The following is a 14,738-nucleotide window of genomic DNA, read 5'->3' as shown; positions in this document are numbered from 1 at the left end:
TTTGAGGCTTCAAAAAAAGTTGAACTTGTTAGAGAGATAGAGTTTCACTCCTTGTTTTTTGATTAAACAAAAATAATTTTATTTAAAAAAAAATGATAATGATGAGTTTGAGTTTAAGTTGGACTTATTAAAAAGATAGAGTTTCACTTCTAGTTAAGTTTGAACTAAAAAAAATCATTTTATTTAAATAAAATTATAATTTTATTTAAATATTGTACCGACATGAAAAATTGTGAGAACCTCAGAGTAAGACTACAAAAAGCTTTGCTCCTGTAAAGATATATCAAGATTTTTACCGAGCACTAAAAGAAAAGGTGGGAGAAAATAAACAAATTTAAATGTTACTTCTTTTAGATTTATGAAAAACAAATCCAAATGGATGTTATTAGAGACAAACAGATAAGATTGATGATAGTTTGTAAGGGCAAACCAACTTTTCTATAATTAAAAAAAAAAAAAATCTGTCATAGCAATAAATAAATAAATAATTCATACTTTTTAAACTGATCACAAAAAAATTTCATGTTAGTGTTCAGAACCTGATTCTGAGCGTGTGGGAATGTGATTGTGAGAGTGGCTGGTTCAAGGTAGCCAGGATAGGTAAAAAAAAAAAAAAATTAAAAAAAAAAAAAAAAGGTTAAGACTTAAAGAGAGTCACTACTTTGGGCTCTCTGCCCGTGGCCATGTCTGAAGTTGGGCCATCGACTTTTGATGTGGGTTGCTCGGTTCCACTACATTGGGCTTGTGGGATTCGTACTAGCACAATCATTTTGGGCCCACAAGGTTTTTCCTCTCCAAGATCAAAAATTGTAGATTAACCGCATTGCACCTGATAAGAAAACCCACATTTTATTTTGATGGTCTTTTTCTCTTTTTTTTCTGGGATAAGATTTTATGGTCTTTTTTTTATGTGTGTGGGATTGTAACTCTGAGCCAATGAGGTACCAAATGAAGATGATTAAAATTAGAGAATGTGATTTTCGTTTGATACATGGTATCATAATTTTTTGCTTTGTTTTTTTTTCTTTAAAATGTATTCTTACTGGATTAGGAGTCTACATTAGTGACATAGACGATGCAATCTTATGAGCTTTTTTTTTCCCCTCTCTTAAGTAAAGATTAATTATCAACACAAGCTTGACAGAAATTATCAACACAAGCTGACACTGTAATAATTATTCAATTAGTGATGGGTTTATAATTAAACTATGAAAAAATGTAGTTTGTATGAATTTATATTTATGCCTCAATTATATAGTATATGAGAAATAATTGGACACATTATGAAATTGACACTATAATTATTAATTTATTTTAACTTATTTATATCTCTTTATTATTATATATAAAAAATGTGATTAATTAAATTGGCTAAAACAAAATATTAAAAAAGAAAGAAAAAAAGTCTCAAATGAATTGTCGTTAAAACGTTGGTAGTTTGCTCATTTAGATTTTGGATAAGACCAAAAAAAATTGATAATAATAATAATAATAATAATAATAATAATAATAATAATAATAATAATAATAATTAGTTGCTAACCCGTGCTATACACGGGAACTTACATATTTGTGAGGTAGACTAAAATAATTTTATAAAATCTTAAATTGATTAAAAAATTACACCATTGCATGATTTGCTCTTATATGGTTTCAATTTGTGTTACAATTGGATGAAGAAGTCATTGCTTGAACGTGCAATGGTTTACAAAAAATTTGTCAGACAATTTCAGATACTACAAAAAAATAACTCAAAAATTCAAATATTAAAACTTCTAAAAGACCAAAAAATATTAAAGAATCAGATAATTCACTGCTTAGAAATTATTGAAACAAAAAAAAATATATATAACTAAAAAATAGAGAAATATAAAAGAAAGATAAGTTACATTCAAAAGTATAATTTCAATTATTACAAGCTTTTTTATCTAGTAAAAAAGTGTTAAAAAGAGTTTGGTGGTTTATGTACGAAAATTACATTTTAAAGAAGTTGCAATAGAATTCTTCTATTATCCAAAGAAGTTGAACTTTATCAATAGTTGATGATTTTTATATTTATCCAAATTAAGCCACGTTTAGGATAATCTTAATATAGGATTTATTTAAGTTTTCTTTTTTAGTCAATATTTGAGTTTGAGTTTAAGTTAGACTTGTCAGGAAGATAGAGTTTCACTTCTTATTAAGGTTGGACTAAACAAAAATAATTTTGTTTAAAAAAATGATAATGATGAGTTTGAGTTTAAATTGGACTTGTTAGAGAGATAAAATTTCACTCCTTGTTAAATTTGGACTAAACAAAAATAATTTTATTTAAAAAAGTGATAAAAAAAAATGATGTGTTTGAGTTTAAGTTAGATTTGTTAGAGAGATAGAGTTTACCTCTTTGTTGAATTTGGACTAAGCAAAAATAATTTTTTTCTTAAATAAAATGATTATTTTATTTAAATATTGTACTGACGTGAAAAATTGTGGGAGCTTCAGAGGTTTCGGTTAGGTTTCGGTTTTATATAATAATAATAATAATAAGTTAAAGACTTAAAGTTTATTGTAATAGGATAGAAGCAACAGGTAGAGGAAAAAAATAAAAAATAAAAAAGGTTGTGGCTGAAGTCTACTAACGTGAAAAGGGGGGGAAAATTCTCCAGCGCCATAAAGCTCTGTTTTCTCTCTCATTTTCTCTTAAATTGGAGATATTGGTTTTTGGTACGCCCAGAATAAAACACTTGGTCGTACCAATTTTCCACCATCTCCTCTTTCTTAAAAAACACTTACAAAAATAATATTTTTTCTTTGTTATTCTCTCATATTTTTTCAGTCATCCCTTATGCTCTATTTGTAATTTTTTGTGTTTTTTAATGTTTCATAGTATTAGAAAAAATAAGTCAAAAGAAAATTATTTTTGGTCAACATACAAAGTATGACTTATTTTTATAGATTGTATTCCACTAAATTTTTTATTGGAAAACAATTCTATCTCACATTAAGTTAAATAAAGGAAGTTAAAAAATTGTTTTTAAATTCATTTAAGATTACTACCAAACATCAGAAAATGAGATAATTTTATAGAAAATATTTATTAAAAAATAATTTATTTTGTAGAAAACATTATTATTGAAATAAACAGAGCATTCAATCTTTCTAACAAACCACCGCTCATCCTTGGTGCGGTGGTCACTCCACAAGTATAAATGCTTGTGGGGTGTGGGAGACAAGGGCTGGGGTTCAAGTCTCTAGGAGGGAGCTTCACACACATATACACTTAGTCTCTAGGATGAAGCTTCACACACATATACACTTAGATTAGGTTAGAGTAGAAATTCTATCTTATAAAAAAGAAATGAAAAAAAAAAAAAGGCTCATTCAAGCAAGTAAATACATGCAGGCTCAAGCAGCTCATTAAAGCCCACTAATTGACCACCCTAATGCTCGCTTGAGTAAGAATGGTAGAAACGAAATCCAAATCCTATTATGATTAGAATTCTAACCCTACATGTAGCACCCACTTATGCATGATTTTTAGTGAGGTTAGAGAGGAACAAACTCAAAGCTTTTAGAGAGAAACCCCATCTTTTCTTCTCGTGAGCTTTCATGAGAAAATTCCTCTAGTTCTATAAAAAGCTTGCAGTCCAAATTGCCCCTAAACCTTAAAAAATAATTAAAAATAAAATAAAACTAAGATTGACTTCCCGCTGCTTGCATAAGAACTCTTTTAAGAATTTCATCAAAACAATTAAATACTTTTGAAATTAGATGCATATATTCCTCTGCAACTATGTGACAGAACCCAGTTATTAGTTGAGCGATGATGGCTTTTATGAATCATTTTAGGATTAGATTAGATTAGACCAACCATCTTCATGATCAAGTAGGGGAGCACTTGTTATAATTTGATTTGAGAAACAGGACCACCATTTTCATGATCAAGTTGGGGAGGACTTGTTACAATTTGATTTGAGAAACAGGACCACACAGGTTGGACTAATTGGGACCATCTTCTTGATCAAGCAGGGGAGGACTTGATATCATTTGATTTTAGCAACAGGGCTACAGAACGATGACTAATCAACAAGAAGAGGACTGGGAAAGGTAGAAATAAGGAAATAGAGCTTGCACTCTTTAGTTTTTCTAGTGTATCTACTACTACTAATTACTTCAGTGCCTCAAATAAGCTTGGAGAGGGTGGTTTTGGACCTGTTTACTACGTTTCAATAACTAACCACATTGATCTTAGAAGAGAAATTCTGAAGTAATATATAATATTCCACAATTAACCTTTAACACAAATGTTGAAGTCCTAATACTTGCATGAAACTGATGCTAGGTGTTAGAGGTATTAGGTATACATGGGCGAGGCCTAATTATATTGTAAGCCTAATACCTCCAACACTAGGATTTAAGCTATAATAATTGTTTGATGTGGATTCTTCTTAAGGTTTAATCAAAAACTAAGTTAAAAGAATTGTTTTCAGGGATCCTTGCTGAATGGACAATTAGTAGCAGTAAAAAGACTTCCGAGAAAATCTGGACAAGGATGGGAAGAGCTAAAAAATGAGGCAATGCTTATAGCCAAACTCCAACACAAGAATCTTGTGAAACTGCTTGGCTGCTGCATCGAAAGAGATGAAAAGATTTTGATCTATGAATATTTGCCCAATAAAAGCTTAGATTATTTCCTTTCTGGTATGTAATTTTACACAAGCTTAATTACTTTCAAAGTCGTCTGCTTACATTATGCTTGTTCATAGTTCAAAATCTGGTTGTAACTAGGGTATCATACACATAATGCCCGCCAATTCTTTCCTGTCTTCTATCTGACTATCTACATGTGGTATTGAGACAGATCCAATTAGACACGGGATAATAGATTGGGCAACCCAAACTCACATCATTGAAGAGATTGTTCAAGGGCTTCTTTACCTCCATCAGTATTCAAGGTTACAAATCATTCACAGAGATTCGAAGGCTAGTAACATCTTGCTGGATAAAGACATGAATCCTAAAATATCAGATTTTTGATTGGCAAGAATTTTTTGTGGGAATAGGTCACAAGCAACCAACCGAATAGTGGGTATGTAGTTAGTAGAATCCACAAGTATGTATGCTCTATAGCAAATATCGGTAATAAATACGAAGTGTTCACAATGAAGCTACTAACTAGTTTGTTTAACAATGAAATACAATGGCTATATGTCCTTGGAATATGCAATGGAAGGTCTCTTCTCAATTAAATCTGACGTTTTTAGTTTTGGAGTATTATTATTAGCAGGGGCAGCTTGATGCGCCTAAGGCGAAAACTAAAATTGAGGCCTTTAATATATTTATATATGACTTAAAAAAAATATTACTTCAATTTTACTATCTTGTTTTAGAGAAAAAATTATTACTAATTAACATGAACAATGTAGATTTTTTTTTAAAAAAAGTCTGTAGACACAAAAAATTGACAAAACTTTCACACCTGTTGATATGGTAGATTGAAAGTGGTAAGTAAAAGAGTAAAATTAGTGTTGGACCTAGGTAAAAACTAATAAAAGTTTGTCAACTCAATTATTGTGAAAAACATTGTGAATTTTTTTTCTATATTTCTTTTTTTTAGATGTGCCACATTCATAATATTTTCACCACAAATCCTAATTTTGAAGCTATTACTAGTTCTAATTTAAACTTACTACCGAGATTATTTATGTTGTTATTAATAAGTAACAGCCTCTAATAACCTACTACTTAGAATTTGTTGTAAAAATATTGTAAAAAATGTTGTGAATGTAACATTTCTACTTGATAAAAAAATTATTTTAAGTAATGGCTAATATTTGAGCTTAATTAAATTAAAGTTTGGGGCCTTTTTTTTTTCTTCTATTTGGGGTCTTAGGTGACTACATCAATTGCTTACCCTGTAAAGCCGACACTGATTGTTAGAGATCTTGAGTGGCAAGAAGAATACTGGTTTCTATCAAAGTGACTCTATCAATCTTATTGGATATGTGAGTAATGGACCCTCTTTCTTTTAAGTAGCTTAGAGAATGTGTTTGTGTTTGACCATTTGAGTCCGTGTGTGTGAATTATACCATTTCTTGACCTTTCAAAGGATTATAGTCTGAGTCAGTAAAGTTGATTTAAAGGCTATATATCAATGTGGGTTCCAACTAACTCAACTGATAAAATTTATGACGGTTGAATAAGAGATCTGGGGTTCAATCCTCGCCTATACCAAAAACTTATTGGTGCCTTGGTCTGACGATAAAGAGCTATCATCAGGAGCGGACGTCATAAGTTGAAACTCTCTCTTAAAAATAAAAAAAAAGGTTATATACCCGTGTCAAATTAAGTTTCCTCTAAACTTCTGTAGCTACTTTTCGGTATTTTACCCAAGATCATTTCTAATGCTCCTTTAAGTCAGTTTGTAATTCTTCTTATTTGTGATGTATACTATGCTTAGAGCATCATGAATGGCACTTACTTTTAATTTTGGTGCTAAATTTTCCTCAGGCGTGGGATTTGTGGAAAAGCAATAGGTCGTTGGAGTTGATGGATCCAATCCTTGGAGATACTCCTCCTGCGAATGCCCTTTTGAGTTACATAAACATAGCACTCCTTTGTGTCCAAGAAAATGCAGCTGATAGGCCTACCATATTAGATGTGATCTCGATGTTCATCAATGTTTTCATTTGCCAGAGGTATTGAGGATTTGGGTTCATCTAAAAGAAAGCCAAAAATTTGTTCTTTAAATGACATGACAATCTCAATTTTGGAAGCTCGGTGACAATTTAGACTTTGGTGATCATACCTCAATTGTTTATCTTGTTACCTAAGCATGTTTTAAATAAACAATAATATTATTGAACTTGAGAAACCAAAATTTAGCATTAGTCATTTACTCATTGCCATGTTGATGACTATCAAGTCCTACATTAAAAGCTTCTTCTTCCTGTTTCTCCTGCTTTCATTATATACCGTCTTTTCTTCTTCTTCTTTTATTTTTAGCATAACTGCATAAAGATATTCATGGACTGATATTAAGGAGGGACTTAGGGCTAGTTCTGAAAGCCTACCCTCAAAAAAAGGCCAAGGCCTAGGCAAATTCCATTTTTTGGAATAAATAAAATAGTATAATAATTTAGCCTGAAAAACTTGGAAATCATTAAGGTTTAAATAGTTGTATTGACTATTGTGACAAATAATGTTATACTTTTTTAAAGAGAATAAATCCAACCAAGTAGTTCATTGGTCAATGCAACTGTGGTTGAATTTGATTGAGAAACTAAGTTATAGTAGCATTTAAGAAATTATATCTAAGTTTTTCCCAAAAGAGATATATTTAGGAGGAATTTAAACTATTAGTTTTACTCCATACCTTGGAAGAGAAGAACAAACAGAAGCTGTTACCATTCACCTTGAGTGGTTTTGTAAGGGAAAATCAACTTTTTTATAATTAAAAAAAACTGTCATAGCAATAAATAAATAATTCATATTTTTTAAACTGATTGCAAAAAAATTTCATGTTAATGTTCAGAACCTGAATCTGAGTGCGTGGGAATGTGATTGTGAAAGTGGCCGGTTCAAGGTAGCCAAAATAGGTAAAAATAAATAAAATAAAATAAAAAGGTTAAGACTTAAGAGAGTCACTACTTTGGGCTCTGTGCCTATGGCCATGTTTGAGGTTCGGCCATCGACTTTTGATGTGGGTTGCTCGTTCCACTACTTTAGGCTTGTGGGATTCGTACCAGCACAATCATTTTGGGCCCAATAGGTTTTTTCCTCTCCAAGATCAAAGATTATAGATTAACCGCATTGCAGCTGATAAGAAAACCCACATTTTATTTTGATGGTCTTTTTCTCTTTTTTTCTGGGATAAGATTTTATGGTCTTTTTTTATATGTGTGAGATTGTAACTCTGAGCCAGTGAGGTACCGAATGAAGATGATTAAAATTAGATAATGTGATTTTCGTTTGGTACATGGTATCATAATTTTTTGTTTTTGTTTTTTTCTTTAAATTGTATTCTTACTGGATTAGGAGTCCACATTAGTGAAATATACGATGCAATCCTATGAGCTTTTTTTTATTCCCTCTCCTTTAAGTAAAGATTAATTATCAACACAAGCTGACACTATATAATAATTATTCAATTAGTGATGGGTTTATAGTTAAACTTTGAAAAAATATAGTTTGTATGAATTTATTCTTATGCCTCAATTATATAGTATATAAGAAATGATTGGACACATTATGAAATTGAAAATATAATTATTAATTTATTTTAACTTATTTATATTTCTTTATTTTTATATATAAAAATGTGATTAATTAAAAATATTAAAAAATAAAGAAAAAAAATCTCAAATGAATTGTCTGAGAACGTTAAAACGTAGGTAGTTTGCTCATTTAGATTTTGCATAAAGACAAAAAAAATAATAATAATAATAAGTTAAAGACTTAAAGTTAATTGGAATAGGACGTTTCAAAAAAAAAAAAAAAGTTAATTGGAATAGGATAGAAGCAACAGGTAGACCCAAAAAAAAAAGTTGTGGCTGAAGTCTACTAACGTGAAAAGGGGGACAAAATTGTCCAGCAAAAAAAGCTTTGTTTTCTCTCATTTTCACTTCAAATTGGAGATATTAGTTTTTGGAAGGCCCGAGATAAAACAACTGGTCCCACCAATTTTCAATCATCTCTTCTTTCCAACAAAACATTTAAAAAAAATAAAATTTTCTTCGTTAGTCTCGTATATTTTCAGTCCTCTCTTATGTGTTTTCCAGTGTTAAGTAGTATTAGAAAAAATAAGTTAAAAAAATTATTTTTAATCAACATAAAAAGTATAAATTGTTTTTATATATTATTTTACTAATTTATTTTGAAAAACAACTCTATCTTCTAAATAAGGGAAGTTAAAAGATTATTTTTAAATTCATTTAAAATTATTACCAAACATAGAAAAATAAGATAATTTTATAAAAAATATTTCTTTTAAAAATAACTCATTTTCTAAAAAACATTATTACCGAAACAAATAAAGTCTTCTTCCATCTTCCCAACCAAAGGAACACTAAAAGAGCTCCCACGTTTTAACATAAATCAGTTTTGAATTCGTGCTGCACACGTTGGAAAAATAGAAAGTCCTGTTTGAATTAGAAGTCATTCGAATATCGTAACATCATCACAATTCAGTCATTTACAAACCCATTAAGTCCTCCAAGTCTTTGTACTTTTTTTTTTTTTTTTTTTGGAGAGATTAGTTAGTTAAGTTAGAACATGAAAAATCTAGTATACTAACAGGTCTAATATCACAAACGGTATACTAACAAAACGGCCTAAGTCTTTGTAGCTAGAATCGTGATGAAGGGGCTAATAGATTATTTAAATTTAAGCCCTTCGTCACGCAATTCTTTTGTTTTGATTTGCAGCTGCTAACTGCTAGTATTTTTGTTCTTCTCTGCTATTAGCAGCAGTTAACTACTTTTATAGTTCGGACTGAATAAGGTTCCTTCAGTCAACCGAAAAAAGAAAAAAAAAATGAGGGGGTTGTTAATGGAGACACTTGCTCTTCCCTCATTCTTTTACTGTCTCATTGCTTTCTCATCAACCTTGTTGCAATTTTGCATTGCAGCTGACACCATAAGTCCAGGGCAATCAATTAGCGGTATCCAGACTCTAGTTTCCTCAGACCAAGTTTTTGAGCTAGGCTTCTTCTCTTCAGGCAACAACAAGAGCTGGTACTTGGGCATATGGTACAAGAAGACCCCAGGCGTACTTGTGTGGATAGCGAACCAGAACAGCCCAGTCACAGATCCTTCTGGAGTTTTCACCATCAGCAACAATGGAACACTTGTTCTTCTCAACCAAAGCAACCACAATATCTGGTATTCAAATCCATCCAGGCCAGCCCAGATTCCAGTTGCTCAACTTTTAGATTCTGGTAACCTTGTTCTTATAGACAACGCAACTTCGACCTCAGAAAGCTATCTGTGGAAGAGCTATGATTACCCAATAAACACGTGGTTACCAGGCATGACGATAGGAAAGGACATGAGCAATGGTCTAAACCGATTTTTGACATCTTGCAAAGACTCAGATATTGCATCTCCAGGAGACTCTACATACAAATTTGATTACAAGGGGTTGCCTCAAATATTTATAAAAAGGGGAACGATGAAAATATTTCGCACTGGACCATGGAATGGAGTTCGATTCAGCGGTCTTCCTATGCCTATAAATCAATTTTTCTTTCCCATATTAGCATCCCCAAATGACATGGTGGGATATAAGTATGAACCTAAAAACAAGTTGGTTCTTACAAGGATAACACTGAGTGAGTCAGGCATCCTCCAACGCTTTGTATTGAGGGAGGGAAGCACTAAATGGACTACCATGGATGCAGTACCTAATGACATGTGTGACAATTATGGGCAGTGTGGCGCTAATAGCGTTTGCAGAAGTTACAAAGAATCAACTTGCGAGTGTTTGGAAGGATTCAACCCCAAATCACCAGAAGAATGGAAACTGCTCAATTCTTCAAGTGGATGTGTAAGGAGAACCCCGCTGGAATGCCAGAGGAAAGATGGTTTCATGAAGCTTGAGTGGGTGAAGTTGCCTGACTTGCTAGAGTTTTGGTTAAACAAGAGTATGAGCACCAAGGAATGCGAGGCAGAGTGCTTGAAGAACTGTTCATGTACAGCATATGCAAATTCAGATATTACTGGGGGAGGCAATGGCTGTTTGATCTGGTTTGGGAATTTGATTGATATTAGAGGGTATAACCAAGAAAATCCCGGGCAAGATCTCTATATACGACTGGCTGCTTCAGAACTAAGTAAGTGCACTTTCTGCTCTCTAACACTCACTTCTAACATATTTGCACATGCAGTCTTCATCTACAAAGACCTTGGTCAGCATGGTGCAGAGGGTCCTATAATCTATAGCAGAATAGAGTTCAGTATAAGTTCTCAAGCCATAGTTTTATTTACGCTTGTATTAGCATTCTCAACTAACTTTTATTAAAACCTGACCTGTGGAAGCAAAGATCTAATTCTGTTACCCTAATGAACTAGGATTCAAGCAAAATGAACAAATATCTTAATTGTTGTCTGTTCTAGGATCAATCCGCGAATCAAACATGAAGGAAAGTCCGGTGGTCATCCTGATGGCATCAGTCATTTGTGGAATGCTTACTTTGGGGTTTGTTTTCTGGTGTATAACTTGGAAGATAACAAGTAGAAGATGTAAGTATAGTTATCCATTGTATTAAATAAAAAAATAAATAAAAAGTAGAAACTTCCATGCTTGGCAATAAAAAATTGTGCAAAAGCTAGATCAATTGAAGTGATCATGAAAAAGCTTAGTTAGACTAAAATCAAAACCTGTTCCTGATAAGGTAATATATGCTTTCAGTAGGTCTTCCAAGAGAGAAAGAAGATATAGAGGTACCTTTATTTAATTTTACAACGGTTGCCACTGCAACAAACAAATTCTCTCAAGAAAATGTGATTGGGGCTGGTGGATTTGGTCCTGTTTATAAGGTAAAAAGGATTCTGAATTTGTTATACAGGTTACAAATTGTATGGTGATATTATGCTAATTCAAAAGGAAAGATGCATCTTTATGTGATGATTTGCAGGGACATCTATCTAACGGACAAAATATCGCTGTGAAGAGGCTGTCAAAGGATTCAAGACAAGGTCTCAAAGAGTTCAAGAATGAAGTTGCTCTCATTGCCAAACTTCAACATAGGAATCTTGTCAGGCTCTTAGGCTCCTGCGTTCAAGGAAACGAAAAGATGTTAATCTATGAATACATGCCCAACAAAAGCTTGAATTATTTCATTTTTGGTACAATTCTAATGAGCTTTTATGTGTTATTATTGCTCCTTCTTTTATAGGTTGTGTACCTGAGTGTATTACCTATCATGTCTTTGAATAGAGTCCTCCAAATGACTTTCAAAACAAGTTCACAAAAGAACTGAAAATAATCATTGATCATGGTAATAAGGGCAAAAGTTATATGCAGAACAAAATGGGAGTGCACTGCTGACATGGCCAAAGCGTCTTGACATTGTTTTGGGGATTGTGCGAGGACTTCTCTATCTGCACCAGGATTCTCGACTTCAAGTTATCCACAGGGATCTGAAAGCGAGTAATATTTTATTAGATATCAATTTAAACCCAAAAATATCAGATTTTGGCTTAGCAAGAACTTTTGGAGGAGATGAATCTGAAATGAAAACAGAAAGAGTTGTTGGAACACAATAAGTATTATAAAATAGAACTATATTTTTGTTTGTCAAATAGTAGCAACATTTCATCAATGTGCTCTGAGTCTCTGACCCAAATGACCTTCCTTCCCTCATAAACATGGTATGAAGGGTGATGTCATGGGTTAAAGTTAAAGATGTACCGGCTCATGTAAACTACCAATAATGACAACAATAATAAGAATAATAAAACTAATATTTTATACTTTCATGCAGTGGCTACATATCTCCTGAGTATGCAGTTGATGGAACATTTTCAGTGAAATCTGATGTCTTTAGCTTGGGTGTGCTTATGTTAGAGATAGTGAGTGGCATGAAAAATCGAAACTTCTTTCATGCTGATCACCATCATAACCTACTAGGACATGTAAGTTCAAAATTCTCTCTCTCTCTCTCTCTCTTTCTCTCTGTTCCCCCCTTTGGAAAATTATGTAAGCATCTATGTTTTAATTGTTTTTTTAGGCATGGTTGCTGTGGAAGGAGGGCAGGGCCTTGGAACTATTGTATACATGTTTGGAGGATTCACATTTAAGATCTCAAGTAATAAGATGTATTCATGTTGGTTTACTATGTGTTCAAAAGTTCCCTGAAGACAGGCCAATAATGTCCTGTGTGCTTTCTATGTTAACAAATGAGGAAGCAATTCTGCCTCAGCCTAAACAGCCTGGTTTTTTCATAGAAAGAAGTTCCGGCAATGCAGGTGCATTATCAAGAAATGAAGAATCCAGCACAGAAAATGCAGTAACTATAACTATTCCAGAAGCTAGATAGGGAATTCATAAATAGCTTGCATGAGATGTTATATGTGAAAGTTTTGAAGTATTTAGTGGTGCATTTGAGACTAGATTCTTTGGCATCTTTTTGTTTCCAGATTTAAATTCTATCATTTGGGGGTTCATAGTTGGTACTTGCATGGGTGTGTAAAACTAATGACCTTTTCTTTATTTTCTTTAATTGAATGGATGGACTATTATAGCCAGTTCTTATCTAAAATCTAAATAATTAAGACGTTTACTTATGGGCTTCTCTGGCATTTTATTGACATATAAACCATGGATCCTATTTAAAGTGCACAGAGATTTTGAATCACAAAAGCAGTAAGTGCAGAACCAGAAGAAGCAGAAAACAAAGATAAAAATGAAGGAAGGATTAACTGCAGAAGAATGATTCTATTCACATGAGCATGTGATCTGCACACTATTGGTATATAAACACATTTTAATAAAACACATGGGAGTACAAGCCATAACTAATTGTTAGTTCCATGCAACTAATTTAACTCAGCAGCTGCTAGAATCTTGACTGAGTTGTGAGTGTCAACTGGCTGAGTGGTGCAAGTGTCGTCAGTAATATTAACATCTCCCCTCAAACTAATGGGCATATAAGTAAGCAATAGTTTGTTCTTTAATTGAATAAAACGCGGAGAAGATAAGCCCTTGGGGAAAAATATCAGATATGATCAGTACTAGAATGATATTAACTTTTCATATTTCCTGTATGACAATTTTAAATTGGTTCGAATTTTATACATGTTCCACCCCTGGACATGATTTGTGGCAATGGCAAGTGCCGAAACATTGTCACACCAAATCCGAGGAATATGATGAATGAAAACACCCAAAGCCCTATAGAATCATACAAATCCAACATAACTAAAGTAGCTGTGGAAGCAAAGATTGGTATTCAACTTCAGTGGAGGAGTGAAATACAATGGATTTTTTCTTGACAGACCAAGAAGTGGGATTGATGCCAAGACAAGACAAACAATTTAAGCTAATGTTAAGTGTCTTTAGAAGGTATCAACACCCAACAGCCCAATCAACATCTATGTAAGCTGACAGAGACAAAATACTACTCTAGAAGAGAATACCATGATCAAGTGTGCTCCAATGACAGCAGCATATTGAAGGTCAGTGGAGGTGGAGATGAAAAAAAAAAAAACCAATTCAAATGAAGCTTTTCAATGTCGCCATTTAATTCTTCATTTCGAGAAAACCAGCATGACCCAGTCCTCCAAACCAGCCAAAGAACAAGAACCACCTCAAAATGCCACACTGCCCTCAATTACTCAAAAGTCAAAACCCACCAAATCCAACAACATATAAAACTGAACCATTGTGGTTGTCAAACGCTGAATGCAAGAGAGAGAATCCAAGATGCTGCTCAAAGGGGAGAGGGAGAGAGAGGGAATGTGAAGAGGCCAAATGAGGAGAAAGGTAAAGAAGAGAACCCATGAGTACAATGACAATCTGCTGCTGCCGTCCCTTTGGAAGTTTGGATGTTCTCTCCCAATTTATTACAGTATTTTGCTATTTTTATTTCATTTTAAGAACAAATGTTTAGTGGGAAACTATAAACTAAAAAGTCTGTAATGGAGAGAATATAATGTGATGCAAAAAAGTTTTGTTCTTGTCCCTAAAAAAAAAATTTATTTTTTGCTCAAATTATTTTGTATTTTACTTTATATTTTATCAATTACAATTTAATATGT

General features: G+C 32.7%; 1 protein-coding gene and 1 long non-coding RNA gene across 2 annotated transcripts; one reads left to right on the top strand and one right to left on the bottom strand.

The window, feature by feature from the left end:
* The first annotated feature begins 9,196 nt into the window (after positions 1–9,196).
* LOC142638825 (G-type lectin S-receptor-like serine/threonine-protein kinase At4g27290) lies at positions 9,197–13,368 on the top strand. The gene is made up of 7 exons (XM_075812887.1): positions 9,197–10,810; positions 11,094–11,219; positions 11,389–11,516; positions 11,615–11,825; positions 12,004–12,241; positions 12,464–12,614; positions 12,710–13,368. Exons 1-7 carry the CDS (start codon positions 9,514–9,516, stop codon positions 13,016–13,018), a joined length of 2,460 nt encoding a protein of 819 aa, XP_075669002.1. The 5' UTR covers positions 9,197–9,513; the 3' UTR covers positions 13,019–13,368.
* Positions 11,321–12,029, bottom strand: LOC142638826 (uncharacterized). The gene is made up of 2 exons (XR_012845063.1): positions 11,885–12,029; positions 11,321–11,751 (listed from the first exon to the last, which is right to left on the bottom strand). It is a non-coding gene; the product is annotated as an uncharacterized LOC142638826 (long non-coding RNA).
* Positions 13,369–14,738: the final 1,370 nt, after the last annotated feature.

The sequence above is a fragment of the Castanea sativa genome, chromosome 6 (assembly GCF_040712315.1).
Source record: "Castanea sativa cultivar Marrone di Chiusa Pesio chromosome 6, ASM4071231v1".
Lineage (NCBI taxonomy): Eukaryota > Viridiplantae > Streptophyta > Magnoliopsida > Fagales > Fagaceae > Castanea > Castanea sativa.
Note: the sequence above shows the minus strand (reverse complement) of the source record. Positions and strands in the feature narration are given on the sequence as shown.